This window comes from Medicago sativa, chromosome 2 (assembly GCF_051527215.1).
Source record: "Medicago sativa cultivar Bolivia chromosome 2, Bolivia_mono, whole genome shotgun sequence".
Taxonomy (NCBI): domain Eukaryota; kingdom Viridiplantae; phylum Streptophyta; class Magnoliopsida; order Fabales; family Fabaceae; genus Medicago; species Medicago sativa.
In genome coordinates this window covers 32,301,565-32,318,934 of record NC_140750.1, presented here as the reverse complement: position 1 = coordinate 32,318,934, position 17,370 = coordinate 32,301,565, and the positions used below count along the sequence as shown (strand labels likewise).

The following is a 17,370-nucleotide window of genomic DNA, read 5'->3' as shown; positions in this document are numbered from 1 at the left end:
CATGTGTATCTTGCTTACCAAGCTACTAAAATCCATGTTTTAGATGAAGTTTGAATGATTAAGAGAGGAGAGGGAGGGCGGTTCCTAGAGAGAAGGAGGAGAGAACTTTCTTCCCAAAACCTAGAGAGAGAAAGTGAAGGAAATTATGAAGATTTCCACCCCAAAAATACTTATATACTCCCTTGTGCGTAAATACTTAAATGCCCTTCGTCTTAGTCGTGTTTACCTGACACTGATACATAAGTTCATACTCGACTGATATTTAATAATAATATCGTCTGTCGTACTTAACATTCTTCATCATAAGCATTTTACATAAATCTTAGTCCTCTGTTACATTTAACAGATAAAGTTTCCATTAGCTGACGAGCGGGATGTTACAGGCAGGGTCTAAATAGAATTTTTCTACTATAGGTCATTATGCGTGTGCAATGAAAAATGCATGCATGGCTTGGGGAGGGATTTTTTATTCTTTTATTTGATTAAAGAATTAAATTTTCTTTTATGCCCGGGCAACCCATTTAAAATTATTAAATAAAGTGAATATTGTGAAATAAATATAGCTATTACATATCGTAGCGAAGTCTAGTTACAGTTACAAGATAGATCCAATTGATTTTTCTGCTTAATGTTGTTGTTGGAAATAGAAACGTAGGAATTGGTTGTTGGGTATAGTTCAAGACGTTGGAAAATTGATGGGTTTAATGGATATGCTTGAAAAAAATATCCTGAAAACGTTGAAGGTTTAATGGATGGTTGTGAATTGTGATGTATTGCTATTTTGATCCTTCTTTTCAGTTCCGGCGGCGCCGATGGAACCATTATAATAAAAAAAAACTATTTGATCCAAAATAATCAAAAAAATGGGGAAAATAAATAGACAAAAACTATTTTTTTATGGTAGTGAAAAAGGAAGATTGAAATAATTGGTACCCGTATTTGATGAATTTTCGTAGCCAGAAGAGAAGGGTGAATTTTTTGAGTAAGAAGATTTAGGACTTTTTTGTTTGAAGTTGGATGAATTCTCTTGTTCCTGATTTTTGTGGGGGTGAAGAAAAAAGGATAAAATTGGAATTTTTTTGATTTGTAGGGGTAAAGGTATAAGTGTAGGGGTATATGGTAAAATTTCCACTCGAATGACTCGTAACGGGCCAAGCAGTTCGGGAGGTCTGGGCTGGTTTGATAAATTTTGTCCAGCCCTAATCGAAAAGCACATAAAAATGCACCTAAGTTCTGTTCTTTTACATTTCCTACAATGTCACAAGGATTTCTCTTCTCCTAAAAAGATTCTCTCACTATTTGTTCCATTCACTTTTGCCAACTCCTTCACTTTTGCTTCTGGTAATTTTCACCCTTTTTCTTTTATATTCTATTTTTCTTTTATTGATTGATGTCAAGTTGCAACATGTCTGTAACAATTATTTGTCAGACTTTACTTATCTGCTGACAGAAAATACTCTTAGTTAGATTTTACTTTCATCAGAGATGAACACTGGATTGCCAGGACCTATTCAGGTCGGATGTTTAAGATATAAAAAAATAGTAGCAAATTGAATTTTTAATTTTTTTATTTTTAAATTTTATGACTATGATGTACTCATTATGTATACTTTTTTTTATTTTCAAAAATTCAGTTTCAACTGGAGTAGGATTATGATATTTTTTAGGGTTTCCTTGTTGATAGTGGATTGTGCAATTGAATTCAGGATTTAAATTACACTGTGTTTAATTGGTGGGAGTTGAAGGGTATAAGCGATTACAGAGTTTTTTAATGTCTATGCAATTTTGATATTTCCCCAAAATTGGGAGATTTGTAAACCTATCAAACCTGACAAACTATCATCTGGTATTGTATGGTTGGTCCAGTAATTGATAAACATCTAATGTAACTATCAGTCTGCCCAATATTCTTTGACATTAAGTACATTATCTCGGTGTTTGATTTAAAAGCAAATATTTATTCAGGAAGCTACGGTATTTCACAAGTTTCTCGAGCTTAATGGAGAAGAAAGAATCCAATCCATTTGGCAGACCTTACAATTTCTCGGCGCCGCTAGATGTCAGTAAATCATGTTACGCCTGTCTTAACTAGTTTTCTTTATGTGCAGACTGCTTATAGATGATATGCTCTATTTTACTTTGATTTTTCTCTCTAACAGCAAACTCCAAATATTGCACTACTTCAATGTGATGTTGTACATGATCCCATGGAGCTCTCCTATAATCCTCATGTAGCAGAGGTGGGTCGAAACCTTTCAGTAGATATATTCATTGCACTTCATTAGTTTATTTTTTTTATCATAATTTCTATGAAATTATAGTTAGTATATATTTAGTGGATTTTCATATTTTTTTAGGGGTGGGGTTGGGGGTACTTAAGAATTACTAGTGAAATGATGCGATGAACGTTTCTTCATCTTAGAGCAACTTAATATTATATTGTGTATTATGAGTTTGTATATTCATATAAAAATGTTTATGCATTTTGGTCAGGATGCTGCACTGGCCTTTTCAGAAATGGTACGCAGAAGAAACCCAGATTTCAACAAATTATTTGCTAGAAACTCAGAGCCTGTTTTAAGTTTAATTACTGGTGAATCGAGAGAATATGCCAACCAGTCTTCTGCATCAAAACATGATAGGGATGGAACCTCAATGAGGTACAGTTTGTTCTTGTTCTTCTGGTAAACTTGTTAATAGCATTTTTCCAAAGCGTGAACAAAATCGTTTATCTGCGCAGGGCGGCTGGTGGAAGTAAGAGATCAACAGATGGAGATCAAGATGATAGTAACAAAGTATGTTTATCGATTAATTTTTATATAAATGTAATGTGTTCTGCGACTGTTATCTTAAGAAGTTAGAACCTATGAAGCATCGACACTGGACACGACACCGACACTGACACGTCAACATCTATAGTAAAAAAAGACAAAATTGAATGTAATCATGTGTTGCGTCAGTATCAGGCATACACATTCAATTAGAAGTGTCGGTATCGGACACTGACACACCTTCGTTTAGAAGTGTCGGTGCTACAGAGATTAGAACACTTAGGAAATGACTAGTTTATTAAAACTTAAAATTTTTCTTTAGTACAGGTTATAAAAAATGTCTAATCACATCCTTTCCTTGGCAGGACTATCCTTCAAGTATGAAGCAGAGATCTAACATGATTATTGGTGATGGTAAGATTATGGATTTTTCTTTTGATTATCTTCTAATAACTAATACAAAACACAAGAACTGCAGTTCATGTGGCTAACAGTCTTTCACCTTGTTTCTTTGTAGAAAATCCATCTGGGCTGGGTCAGAATTTGGGGACAGTTGTTAAGGAATCTGACACTGACATTGATCTTGATGCTCAACTAAAACTGGTATTATAAATTTTTATGCGTTTTCGTAGCATAAATGAATTTTTTTTCCTTTCTGTGAATTAGCTAAACTAGAAGAACAACCAGTCTTTTATTACGTTAATTTGTAAAATCTCTTTTGAATCATTATGATGTGAACATACTTAGAAAATCTGCTCACAACAACAGGTTCTCTCATACAAACATGTTATAGGAAGTGTTTTTAAGTAGTGGCGCTGTAGTACCATATCGTAGTAGAATATAATTTTTAAACAAATCGCTATTGTTTTTGACACGCTAGCGGTTATAGCGGTACAGTAGCAATGATGCCTACGGGAAGATTGGAGATGGAAAATAAACTTATACCCCTTCTTAATGTTGCTAAGCTTAGTTTCATTTCGCGCACAATGTCTAGCATTTCCTATTTAGTTGCATTTCTTTTGACAGGAAGCTGATGAAATAAGAAAAGAAAGAAAAAGGCTGTCAAACAGGAAATCAGCTAAAAGATCAAAGATAAGGAAACAGGTACGTACTAGACCATGATTGGTGCAATTCAACAGTATTGAGATGTCTATGAATTGGACAATTGATGTTCTCGTTGTTTGTACCTTGTCAGAAAGAATGTGAAGAGCTATGTCAAAAGATAGACACTCTTAAAGATGAAAATGCCGTCCTAACACAAACGCTCGCTGAGCTTTCTAGGAAATCTCTGGAGCTCATCAATGAAAACAATTCTATTGTGGTCAATAATCTAAACTCCCTTTCTTCTTTGTTCAATTATATATCATTCATTAAACTAAGATACTTGTTTGATTTGTGAAAATATTTTCTGTTTTCACTATTAATTAAGAAAAGGCCATCTTCGTTTATAGTATTTATATGAAAAAAAATTAAATAAACTAAGATACTTATATCCTTTGATCTCTCTTTGTTAGATGACAATTACTTATTTCAAGCTTTTAATATTTTCCAAGATTGCTCCTAATTTGTGTGTGATTTGGTGGTGGAACAGGAAGAGCTAGTTAAAGAGTATGGACCAGAATCGGTTGCAGATCTATTGCACATGAAGCCTACTTGAAACTTTTTTTGGTGGATCCAAGATACTGTTTAAGATGGGAAGCATTTCAGAATGTATAATTTTTTTTCATTTGGGTAGAACTTGAATTTTGACCCTGCTTTACGTTGTTAACATAATGCAGTTTTTAGAGATTTTAAATATTTATACAGTTTGAGACATATATCTTAATTAATATCTTATCCCAAAATTTGACATCCATATGACCTAAAAGGTATGTAAATCTATCGTTGTGTTCATGTCATATTACACAATACATTAATTAAAGGGAAACATACTACTAACAAATATTGATACGTTAAAGGGAAACATGAACAGATGGTTAGAAATTAGAATAGTACCTTACTATTTCTCTTTGTAGAATCTATAAACTAAAGATGACAAGTCCCTAAAAATGGGAATTGAAAATAATGTAGTGTAACGGTACATACATTTTTTATGACCATCGAAAAATTACAACGACTAAGATCGAAAACCTTGCGGAAGCAAGACAGTTGCGGAAACTTGGAAGACAATTGCTTTCTGAAGCAATTCTTCGTTAACAATATGTTGGGTAAGTTTTGGAACCGATCTTATGAGTTTTTATACGGGTTGCACAATTAGAGTAAAAAATTAATGGATTGCTTCAGCAACTAATTGTTTTGCAAGCAAGGACAATCCATTATCTTTTACTTAAAACATGTTGTAAAATTTCCACTATGGTAGGGCTATTGTGTTATTGCATGGCAAATTTTGTGTTGGCCACAACACCTATTTATCTGCTATCGGACACAATGCCAAGTCTGTTTGGCATACTATTGATAACACTGACTTGATAATCCAGGATATCCTGACCTGTCAAAGGACAATTAATACTTATTCAATTGTCTGTGTCTAAATAAGAGAAATAGTTGAGAAGAAAACTTGAAATTATTTCTGTCACATTGGATCTATTTTAGGAGACGCCAAATATATGAAATAAAACAAAACAGAAACATATTTTACAGACAATAGAGAATTGTGAATGAAGTACGTTACAATTTTCATACTGACATAAGAATGTCAATGTACTATTTTAATCTTTTGTCTTAAGCTGTCATGCAATAACCTATTTTAATTTTCAAGATGCTATGACCTTCATGGATCTGTAGTCTTAATTTAACCCTATCCAGGCTACAAATAAATTTTCAGACATTTCCGCAGCTTAAATACTCTTAGTAAGATATCCAATTTCATTGACTTGTTTGTTTCTTGTGTGTCAAGCAATGGAACCATGTTAAGCAACTGTGTATCCGATAGCTTCTCTTAGAAAGATATTATTGAGTAGAGCAACTGTACATGGAGAAAATATGCATCGGTAGAATGAGAGTACAGAAATAAAACAAGCAGTGGAAAGCACATTATGTCAAACTATAGAAACATGTCAATTTGATAAATCATCAAATATGATTATGTATTAACTAGTCGTTTTTAAAATCCAGAAATATGAATTTGTTTTCATTTCATATTACTCAATACATTAATTAATACTTGATGAAACTGAGGGACGGATTGTAATTTAGTAAAAAAAAAAAAAAAAGGAACTTCAAATGCAGAACCTATGAAAAAAATTAAGAAAGTATAAGATATGCCCTAAGTTAATATTGTCTAACAAATATAAATACAACTAACAGTTTCTTCTGATAAATTAATCTTCATGCTTGTTTTATATTTTGCTGAATTAAAAGAATTTTTTGGGGGCATTTACCATTGTCTCTTGATAGGAAAACAACATGGATTTTATTAAGTTATTGTACAAATAGATCTTTCTTGAGTGTTTTACGTGTTTTACATCATTTGTTGTCTCAGATTAAGAGATTATGACATTTATCATCTAGTTTTCGTTATCTACGTGTATCTTAGTCGGTCAGTTCCTTTAAAGATGTATATTTAGTTCTGCATTTCCTACCCTTGCTCATCTTCGAGACTAAACTTGTATTTCTTTTCCTAAAGGTTTCTAATTTGCTTTTAACATTTTCATCATTTTAGTTACAAAAAAGAAGTTTAAAATTAAGTGTTTAAGACTCAATATACTCCGCAAAACAGGTCAAGTATACAATATATTATAAAGTTCACAAAAAATTATAGACTAAAATATATATAGCATACATCTATAAAAAAAAAGGTAAAAAATCTTGGTTATTTTGATTATTATTGATATTTCGAAGAAACACAACCTTTAAAAAATTGAGGAACACATCCTTTAAAAAAATCTTGGTTATTTTGATTATTATTGATATTATGAGGAAACACAACCTTTGAAAAATATTATTGATATTTTGATTATTTTCTTTCTTAATGTATTTATTAAAAATGAGGAAAAACCACCTTTAAACATTTACTCCTCATCGTTAATTATTTTAAAGTTATTGTTATTACTATGAATTCTATTTGGATTGCTTATGGTTTATAAAGAAAATGATTAAAAAATTGGGATTTAATTGTGTAACGCCCATACTAAACGTATCTAGAAAGTTTAGCATGTGCATTAACTTGATACTGGATACATTAAAATTTACAACTTGAATACATTTGAATGAATATCTTATACAACAATATGGATTCATACAATCAACAATATAATACAACTCGTCCGTACATAAAGAATACATCCTTAAGGTCCATAACATTCTGCAGTGGGTACGAACGAGCACTTGCTGAAATATCCATCCGGCTACGAGCTTGCAATGCCATCCTGTTTATCTGAAACAAATAAGGATTGGGATGAGACATAATGTCTCAGTGAGTTCTACCTAATCCTAGGCTATAGGTAACCTCGGGGGAAGCCTACGGTCACCACGTGTGTACAATACAACCTGTCAGTTGATTATACGTGTGTGGTCATGCTTGTCTAGACGGTCGTGCATACTAGATCCATCGTAGGTTCATCTTAACTTGTCGTAGGTCTTGCTTACTTCATACGTGTCATGGAGGTTAAAGGGGATCTAAGACCGCTAGCTCAAGATACGCTAAATGCATCAAGACTTTACATGCTTATTCATGACACGGTCCTAAACTGGACGATTAGGGAAACCTAAGATCGTCACCGGTATAACATTCATAACTTGCTCTATATCATAAACTTGTACATGTCTGACATCATATCATAATCATACATAGTCATATTCATGCATACATAGATGTTAGCGTTGAACAAACTTATTATCTAAGTTCTTTTTAAGGAGAGCCCCGGGTGGAGTAACCCCGAGTACAATCCCATATGTGACCGATGAAAACCAAGCTAAGGCACATCGGCCTCCCTCCGATACGTGCGGGCCCTCCTTGCGGAGCTTATTCCGTTCCCACGACACCTACATCTTACATACTCATTTACCACGGAAACGTAAACGATCCGATTAACGGTAAACTACACATACATCATAGTCTTGATCATACATACATGAAGGGTTTAACCTATACATACTTGCTCGTTTACCAAGGGTCCGTGATCTACCCGTTTAGCGGTAAGCTACCTACATAGACATTCTCATTCATAGTGAAGAGATTAGCTTATCTATTCACGACTTAAACAGGCTTGCATGGTCATTCTTGTTCATGTGCGAAGAGAATACACTAATCACTTCGCGTCTTAACATACATGGGACTCGTGCTTAGCATTCTAGATCTCGACAAACTATGTCGAGGCTCTACATTCATTCCCTTCCTTAAAGATTAATTTGCTACCCGACCTATATCATATCATTCTCTCGTAAGCCATGCATTACTAATTATGTTAAATACTTGCTTCTTTCTCAAGAAAACCTTTTAAAAGATTATCAAATAAGACCTTGGTTTAAGGGGTTTACTTTTGTAAAAACATCACAAAGAAAACCCGACGCGAAGATGCCAACAAATGCCTAGAACGAGCCAACAACACGTTTTGGTGCTGTCAGCTCGCCATGGCGAGTTGGTGGCTAGTTGGTGGCGAGTAGACCATGTGTTCTGTAGTCTAGCTCTCCATGGCGAGTCCTAGCTCGCCCCGACGAGTTATGACAGTCCAGAACTTGTAAAAATGGCATTTCTAGATCAAAAACCTCAAAACCAATTGACCCAAAGTATATTTTAACTCTATGGATCATAGGATACCTAAAAAAACATTCATATAACAAGTATTTACATGTTTAGCAAGCATGGCATGAAAAGGGCAACTAATCACAATACATAAAACCCTTGTATTCATGTTTTCCTTACAAAGTTAAACACATAATCCCAAGGGTGGGAAAACTATCTATAGAACTCACCTAACATGATCTGCACTTGATTCCCAAGCTTCCAAGCATCACCTTCACTTCACAACATTCAAACCATAACTTCTTCAATCTTCCCCTTGTGATGAAAGAGTGAAATCAAACTAGAACCAAGCTTCCATATCCTTATGATACCATGAGGAAACATTTCTTAACTTGAATCAAGGATAGATCAATCTTTAGGAAGGGTTGGAGAAGAGAGGGAGGGCGTTGGGTAGAGAGAAGGAGGAGAAAATTTTCTTTCTCAAAACCTAGAGAGAGAAAGAACATGAAATTATAAAGATTTTGGCCCCAAACTTCCTTATATACCCCCTTGCGTGAAAGTGCTAAAATACCCTTTTCCTAAACCGCGTTATTCCGACACTGATAATTCAACCCGTGCTTAACTAACATCACGTAATAAACATTTTCCGTCATACGTACTTTCCATGAACATTAATCCTCTGACACGTTTAACTGGTAATATTCCATTACTGACGTGTGGGATATTACAAATTGTTTGAATTTGACACAATTTTGATATTTTACGAAGCATGATTTTGAATTGTGCATTTTGACAAATACGAATATAATTGCGACGACCTAGGTGCACCTAATATGTGATTACAATTAGGGAGAGTTGTCATTAGATGGAGCAACCCGTACAGAAAGGCCGGCATTAGAAAGAGAGAGCTATCAATGAGATGTGAACTCTCTAATTGAAAAATAGTTTACATTTTTGTTTTGATTCAAGAGAAAAGAGTCATCCGTTAGATGGAAATACCTCTAAGGGAAAGGCCTCTCTTAAGACATAAGAGCTATCAACGAGATAGATCTCGTTATCGGTCACTCATTATTATTATTTTCACTAAATTGATTTTTGTATACTTCGTTTAAACGTTATTTCTGATTCCGTCTCTTTAAAACATTGGATTTTCTTTTAAAATATTTTTACTTGGTTGGAAACATTTACAAACTTTGTAAATTTTCATATACAGAACTGATTTCGGATTAATCAAATTTTATACGATTACTAGTTTTCTAAATTGATATTAGATTGATTGAGAAAGATAAATGTTTGTGCCTTGGTGTGTTTTCTTCTAGTTGGTGGTGGTTGTTGTCTCCTCACTAACTTCTATTGACTTACCCGTTCATCTTCAAAAAAAATTCCCATATTCTCAGGCATCTTAGTAGAAAGCTCCTAGCAGACTCGAAGTTCAACAATATCACTCTTTTGGTAGGCCTCTTTGATAAACGACTCTTTTGTTTATATATATATTTGAGTGTTAGTGTATGCATGTGCAGCTATTTACGAGTCTAGATATTTTTTTAAGTTGTATAACTGTCTAAGTATGTCATTTTGAGATTCTAGCCGATGGTACATATTTATAAATATGATTCAAATCTTGGAAACGTTGAAATTGAAGAGTATACTCTACCAATTTTTTTTGTAAATATTATTTTAAAGTAAAAATTTATATTGGAGATAAAATATTTGTCAATTGTCAAGTATGGTCTATAGGCTTGTCGGAATAGAATGTCTAAGTTTGTGTGCCAATCACGATTGGTATTTTGGGTCATGACATTGCTTTATTATCTAATTTTGTTTTGAGAAGTTAAATTAGTCCACTGAAACTGGCACCGGGGAGAATCGAACCCTAAACCTTGAGGAAGAGCACGCTACCAAGTCCCAAGTCAATCTATACTATATATAAAGAAAACAACACTTTCAGTTCTTTTGGACTAGTTTTTTCTTTCTAAAAATGCTCTCAATTTTCAACTCAAATAACACATGTAACAAATAGATAAGAATAAATTTAAATATTAAAAAAATGTAACAAACACGATATGAATATATATAATATGTTTGTTTTTTTCCTTTATCATTTAAAAAATGTAACAAACTAGATGAGTATATTTATACTTAGTTTTTCATTATCCCAATTATACCCTTTAGCAACTTTTTCTATAATAAAGATTGTCGTCGGTGTCATTAAAAAATAATAATTTAGATTATATTTTTTTGTTATATTATTGGTGTCATTGAAATAGATAATCATGGTTAGTTTGGTTTTGTTATAACTTGAAAGCAACAAACATTTATTTTTTTTAGTTTTAATCAAAATCAAAATTTCATAAAAAAAAAAAATACCGTTCAGAATTTTCAAACGTTAGCGAAATAAAAAGAGCGGAAAGACGGACATGTGAGTGTCTGTCTTTTCGTTTGTAACAATAAAGGTAGCCTAACAAAAAGATGTGCAATAGGAGGGTAAACCTATTATTCCTATGAACGATGTGCTCAGTTGAAGGAAGGGGTACAATAAAGGAGACCAGACAAAACATAATTTGCCAAAATTATTTTTCCATCATGTTCCTCGGGAGATTGGTGATATGAGCATTCAACAAATCCTTACGTGTGATAATATTGTAGATCTACTTACAAAGTCACTCCCAAGTAAATTTCTTGAGAAACTACAGTACAATAAATTTGTCTTTCGTCTCAATGATAGCTGCCTTTGTGAGGGAAGAAATAAATATGTTATGCACTCATTTTTCCATCACCGTCGTTTTCTTCATTTGTTTTTTATGGTAACGTGGTAGTTCATGCCCAAAATGATGTTGTACTCTTTTTTCTTCACTATTTTTTTCCACTGCGTATTTTTTATTTGCAAGGTTTTAATGAGACATGCCATCAATGACTATCCCACCCAAAGAGGAGTGTTATAAGTATTGTAAGTTGGATGTCTATTAGCTATTGAATCAATGACGACGGTTCACTGCAACGAAGAGTGCGAGTGTTGGAAAGAACGTGTTAGAGAGTGTGTTCCTAACTTTATTCATGATAACAAACTTTGACGATAAATAAAATAGTGAAAATTCATTTATTCATATCAAGGGAATATAAAGACAAAAACAAAGTAAAAACTACACTCTCAAAGATATCTTTTCCATAGCATAGCCCAGGATGCAGGTAGATAGAGCCTAACAATCTTGAAATATGATAAAACCAATAACCATTTTGCTAGCTTATAATATTTTAACAGCCCAACAATATTCTTTTGAAAAAAAATAAAATTAAAATTAGTCCCTTTTATTTTTATTCCGGGACACAAATTATTCTCTGATTCATTGTAATACAAGAACAAATGTGTCTCCATTAAAAAAAGAACAAAATTTTATCAATATAAAAAATGCCATGGATCAATTTGAATTTTATTTTTTTCTCAAATTTTTTTGAGGGAGTAAAATCAGTTGTCAGTAAAATAAAACGGTCTTATATCTCAACTATATTCAAAGGAGAGATCTAACCACTGCAAAACATAATTATACTATTAAAGGGATCTAACCATATGCAACATCCTACCATTGTTTTTGGGTGCAATAGCGAAAATGTGGAAATTGTACGGCCGGATGCTCTAACCGAGATTTTAATCCTGACGCTGCAACTTGTGTGTGAGTTCATAACAACTTTGTCATTTCATCTATCTACCTAAAAAACAGTGTGTTGGGTTTTATTTACCTGAGTTACACTACACACAATTTGCCTTTGTCGCTGCATCGATTTCTCTTCTTTTATCAACAAAATATTCTCTTCCGTATTTTTTAGGGGGGCAAGAATACATTAAGGGGTCTAAAAAGAATTTCTCTACTATTAGTTATTATGAAGTCGGCTTTGGTTTTCTTTGGGCTGGATTTCCACATCCGAAACCGACCTACACTAGAAAATTGTTTTTTTGACATAAAAAACTTCCTAAAAACACAAGTAAAATACTTAAATGCCCCCAGCGGTAGTTAATTACCGTTTAGGACCCGGCAGCAGTTAACTACCGTTGGCGCCAACGGTAGTTAACTACCGCTCATATTGATGAGAGAGAAAAGTATCTGCAATTCACTTTCTTCATTCTTGTGGGTTTGATTCTTCACACTTGCTGTTGTTGCTCTTTTTTAGGAACAAGAATGGGTTTCAATCACACAAAATAGATACAAATAAATTGAATCAATGTCAACTAAACCTAGAAACAACACCTGAACCCATTTTTTTTCGCAACCGAAAATGGTGAATTGGTTTTTTGTGTGTTATGGTTTTCTATTCAAAATTAATATTTTAAGAACATAAATCAATACTAATAAAATCCAACTGTTAATTCTTCCATGGCAGATGGAATTGTGATTGTGCTCTTCAACAAATGTTACAATCAGAAAGCTTCCTTGTTGGTGGACGACCCACCTTGCTGCAAGGATTCCATAAAACCTTCACACTTCAATTCAACGAATTTAAACAGGAGATAGAAGCATTTAACATTTCATTTGTATCACATCCTTGTATTGCACTTAGTTGTTTTGCAGTTCCTATGTGGTTAACTACCGTTGGAGTTTTTTTTTTTTTTTTAAGCTGTGTTGGTACACAGCGGTAGTTAACTATTGCCGGATCAATTCAGCGGTAGTTAACTACCGTTGGGGGCAAAAACGTCATTTACATGTGTTTTTATGAAGTTTTATATGTCAGAAAAGCAATTGTCCCTACACTATCCAGACGAACCCAACTTTTGCCAACTTGTTGAGGATATTTTACCCCCTTTATTTATACCTTCACCCATACACACCATAAAAATATTCCAATGTTAACCCTATCACATTTGACTTCACCTCTACAAAATATTTGTAGTAAATACAAAAATTCAAGAATTCAATAATTAGCTCTCGTCTTTATAGAAACTATTTAATCTATACGTAATGTTTTGGATCTAATTTTGAAATGGATCAAACATAACACAATAACTCTGGTCAAAGAATTTAATTTGTATGTAGATTTATCCAACTTTCAACCCTAGTCAAACATAGAGCAATTGAACAATTCTTTTAAAAGATAAAAAATAATACATCCAAATGCAAGTATCAAAGCCACAACAACATCACATAATAGAATCAATTACTCGAACTTAAAAAAATCCCTAATCAAATAATCATCATAAAAAACCAAAACCAAAACAAAAATGAGAATTGATATGAAAAAACTGTGACCTATGATTGAAATTCTCCGCTACGAGCATTCATGTACTCATCAACAATAATATTAGGATAAATTGGAGGAAAATGGGAAACACTTTTAGATTAAAATATTTGATGGGATGAAGTTAAATGACAAAAGGATAAAATTGGAAATTTATATAATTTGTAGGGGTAAAGGTATGTATAAGTGTAGTTCGGGTGGTTTGGGCTGGTTTGACAAATTTTGTCCAGCCCAACACGAAAAACATATAAGGAAATGCACTATATTTTTTTCAGCCCTACTTTTACGAGTGAGTTACATCAGACACAAAGGTGTTCTTTTGCGTCAAACGATTTCTCACTGGTCGTTCCCTTCACTTTTGCCAACTCTTTCACTTTCACTTCTGGTAATGTACAACCTTTTTCTTTTATATTATATTTGCTTTAATATTATGTGATTTAGTTTTGTTCTATTTTCCTTCTTGATCGATGTGAGTTCCAACCATATACATAACAGTTTTTTGTCAGACTTAGTTTACTTAGTTTTCGACAAGAAACAATTATTTTTCGATCAACACTGGATTTCGAGGAACTTATCATTGGGAATCGGAGTGTTAAGACTTAAAGAAATAGTAGCAGATGTGATTTTCTTGGAAAAATTGATGACAATACTGTACTCATGATGTCTATGTTTTTAATTTTAAAAAATTCGGTTTCAAATTGAGTATGATTATTATATTTTTTAGGGTTTCCTTGCTGATAGCAAATTGTGTAATTTAATACAGGGTTTCAAATACAGGGTTTTCATTGGATATTGGCGATTATTTTTAATTTCTATTCAAATTTGATTTTTCTCCAAAATTGGGAGATTTGTAACTTTAGGAGTCTAGTATAGTAAAATCCGAAAAAATTTAGTGCATCAATGACTGAAAGGAAATAGATCACTTTTATTTATATGCAATTATCTCGGTGTTTGATTTAAAAGATAATATTTATCCAGGAACGTACGGGATTCACAAGTTTCACGAGCTTGATGGGGAAGAAAGAATCCATTCCATTTGGCAGACCTTACAATTTCTTGGTGCCTCAAGATGTCAGTAAATCATGTTATGGTTGTGATAACTAATTTTGTTTATGTGCAGTCTGCTTATAGCTGATATAATCTATTTTACTTTGATTTTTCTCTCTAACAGCAATCTCCAAACACACCTATGCTACCACATTGGGATACATCTATGCAGGTGAAAAACATTTTCTGCTCTGAATCAATTTGTGATGGTATCTTTGGTCTTGTAACTTGCGCCTTTTACGTAGAAAAAAAAACTGACTCATTTTATCTTCTTTTATATTACCTTTTATCACAATTATTCACTTCATTAATAGATATATTTATTGCACTTTATTAAATAATTTTTTTTATCATAGTTTCTATGGTATTCATTTTATAGTTGGTGTATATTTAGTGGAATTTTCATATCACTTTAGGGATTTTTCATATTTTCTATGGAATTCATATTCTTTATAGTTGGTGTACATTTAGTGTATATTTGCAATTACAAGTGAAATGATTCGATGAACGTTTCTTCAACTTAGGGCAACTTCCATATTGAATTGTGTATTATGAGTTTGTATATTCATATAAAAGTGTTTATGCATTTTGGTCAGGTTGCTGCACAGGCTTTTTCCGAAATGGTACACAGAAGAAACCCTGATTTCAACAAATTATTTGCTGGAAACTCAAAGCCTGATGTAAGTTTAATGACTGGCGAATCAAGAGAATATGGAAACCAGTCTTCTTCACCAAAAAATGATAGGGATGGAACCTCAATGAGGTATAGATTGTTCTTGTTCTTCTGGTAAACTTTTTAATAGCATTTTCGCAAAGACTGAACAAAAAACTTTACATCTGCAGTGCAGCAAGTGGAAGCAAGAGATTGACAGATGGTGATCAAGATGACAGTAACAAAGTATGTTTATCGGTTAGTTTTTATATAAATATGTGGTTGATGAATGTAATGTGTTCTTCAACTGTCACATAAAATTTTCGGCAAAAAAGTCTAATTAAATCCTTTCTGTCGCAGGATTCTCACTTAAGCACGAAGCGGAAATCTAACATGATTACTGGGGATGGTAAGATTATGGATTTTTCTTTTGACTATCTTATAATAAAATGTCATGTTTTATTATGATTTATCATTTGAATGTTAAGAATAACAGTCTTGCATCTTGGTTTGTTGCAGAAAATCCATCTGGACTGGCACAGAATTTGGGGACAGTCGTCAAGGAATCTGACACTGACGTTGATGTTGATGCTCAACTAAAAAATATGGTATTATAAAGCTTTGTGTTTTCGTAGCATAAATGAAACGGTTTTTTTTAGATTAGCTAAATTAGAAGAACAATCAGTCTTTTATTAAGATAACTTGTAAAATCCCTTTTATTATGATGTCCACATATGTGATAGGCAGTGTAGTTAAATAGAGGCGCTGTAGCCCTATACCGTAGTAGAATTTTTGAACAAATCGCTATTGTTTGTGATATGCTAGCCGCAATAGCTGCGCTGTAGCAATGATGCGTAGCACTTATTGACAAGATATGCTTAGCTTTGTTGGCCACTATAGTTATAATCATATTCCTGTGTTAGTTTTTCAACTTGTAAGAACATAAATTTTCAACTTGTCTAAATTATTTCTTTTGTTTTAGTTTGCATAATTTTCTTTCTACGCTTCATTCCTGTCATATATGAGCCTTTTATGTTAAAATGTTACCACCATTTATCAATCCAACTTTCTTAATGTTGCTAAGTTTAGTTGCATTTCTTGCATAATGTCTAGCCTAACCTATTTAGTTGCATTTCCTTTGACAGGAAGATGATGAAAGAAGAAAAGAAAGAAAAAGACTGTCGAACAGGAAATCAGCTAAAAGATCAAAGATAAAGAAACAGGTACATACGAAAATGCTTTGTTAAAAAGAAAAAGATATTGGTTTTCTTCTGTCCCAAATAGTTTTTCTTTTCTACTCTGATTTTTTAAATTATTAAATGTTAAGATGATCTGATTATCTAATTTTTGATGTGTTTGTTTTATGATCTATTTAACTTGTATTTCATTTGATGTTATCATTATTTGTGCCTTTTCAGAAAGAATATGAAGAGCAATGTCAAAAGATAAACACTCTTAAGGATGAAAATTCGGTCCTAACACAAATGCTCACTGAGCTTTCAGAGAAATGTCTCGAGCTCACCAATGAAAACGATTCTATTGAGGTCAATCATTTTAACTCCCCTTCTTATTTGTTCAATTTTATATCATTCATTAAACTAAGATACTTATTTGATTTGAGAAACTAGTTTCTGTTTTTACTATTAATGACAAAAAAGGCCATCTTGTTTTCTAGTATTTATATGAAAAACAGTTAAATAAACTAAGATACTTATATCCTTTAATATTATCCAAGATTGCTACTAATTTAAGTATGATTTGGTGGTGGAACAGGAAGAGCTAGTTAGGATGTATGGACCAGAATCAATTGCAGATCTATTGCCCATGAAGCCTACTTGAAACTTTTTGTGCTAGTTAGGATGATAGGAAGCATATCAGAATGTATAATATTCTTTTTTTATTTGGGCTGGACTTGAATTTTGACCCTGCTTTAAGTTGTTTATCAATATTAGACATTTAACATAATGCAGAAATTTATGCAGTTTTAGAAA

General features: G+C 32.8%; 2 protein-coding genes across 2 annotated transcripts; both read left to right on the top strand.

Moving 5' to 3' along the window:
- The first annotated feature begins 1,984 nt into the window (after window positions 1-1,984).
- On the top strand, window positions 1,985-4,552 carry LOC146946306 (uncharacterized). Its single transcript, XM_085748884.1, has 9 exons — window positions 1,985-2,059; window positions 2,160-2,240; window positions 2,494-2,660; window positions 2,741-2,795; window positions 3,137-3,185; window positions 3,289-3,374; window positions 3,798-3,875; window positions 3,967-4,092; window positions 4,363-4,552. The coding sequence occupies exons 1-9, from the start codon at window positions 2,000-2,002 to the stop codon at window positions 4,426-4,428; spliced, it is 768 nt and encodes a 255-aa protein (XP_085605010.1). The 5' UTR covers window positions 1,985-1,999; the 3' UTR covers window positions 4,429-4,552.
- Window positions 4,553-13,979: 9,427 nt separating this feature from the next.
- Window positions 13,980-17,370, top strand: LOC146946305 (uncharacterized). The gene is made up of 10 exons (XM_085748883.1): window positions 13,980-14,065; window positions 14,659-14,751; window positions 14,852-14,899; window positions 15,324-15,490; window positions 15,571-15,625; window positions 15,740-15,788; window positions 15,899-15,987; window positions 16,525-16,602; window positions 16,798-16,923; window positions 17,153-17,370. The coding sequence occupies exons 2-10, from the start codon at window positions 14,692-14,694 to the stop codon at window positions 17,216-17,218; spliced, it is 738 nt and encodes a 245-aa protein (XP_085605009.1). The 5' UTR covers window positions 13,980-14,065; window positions 14,659-14,691; the 3' UTR covers window positions 17,219-17,370.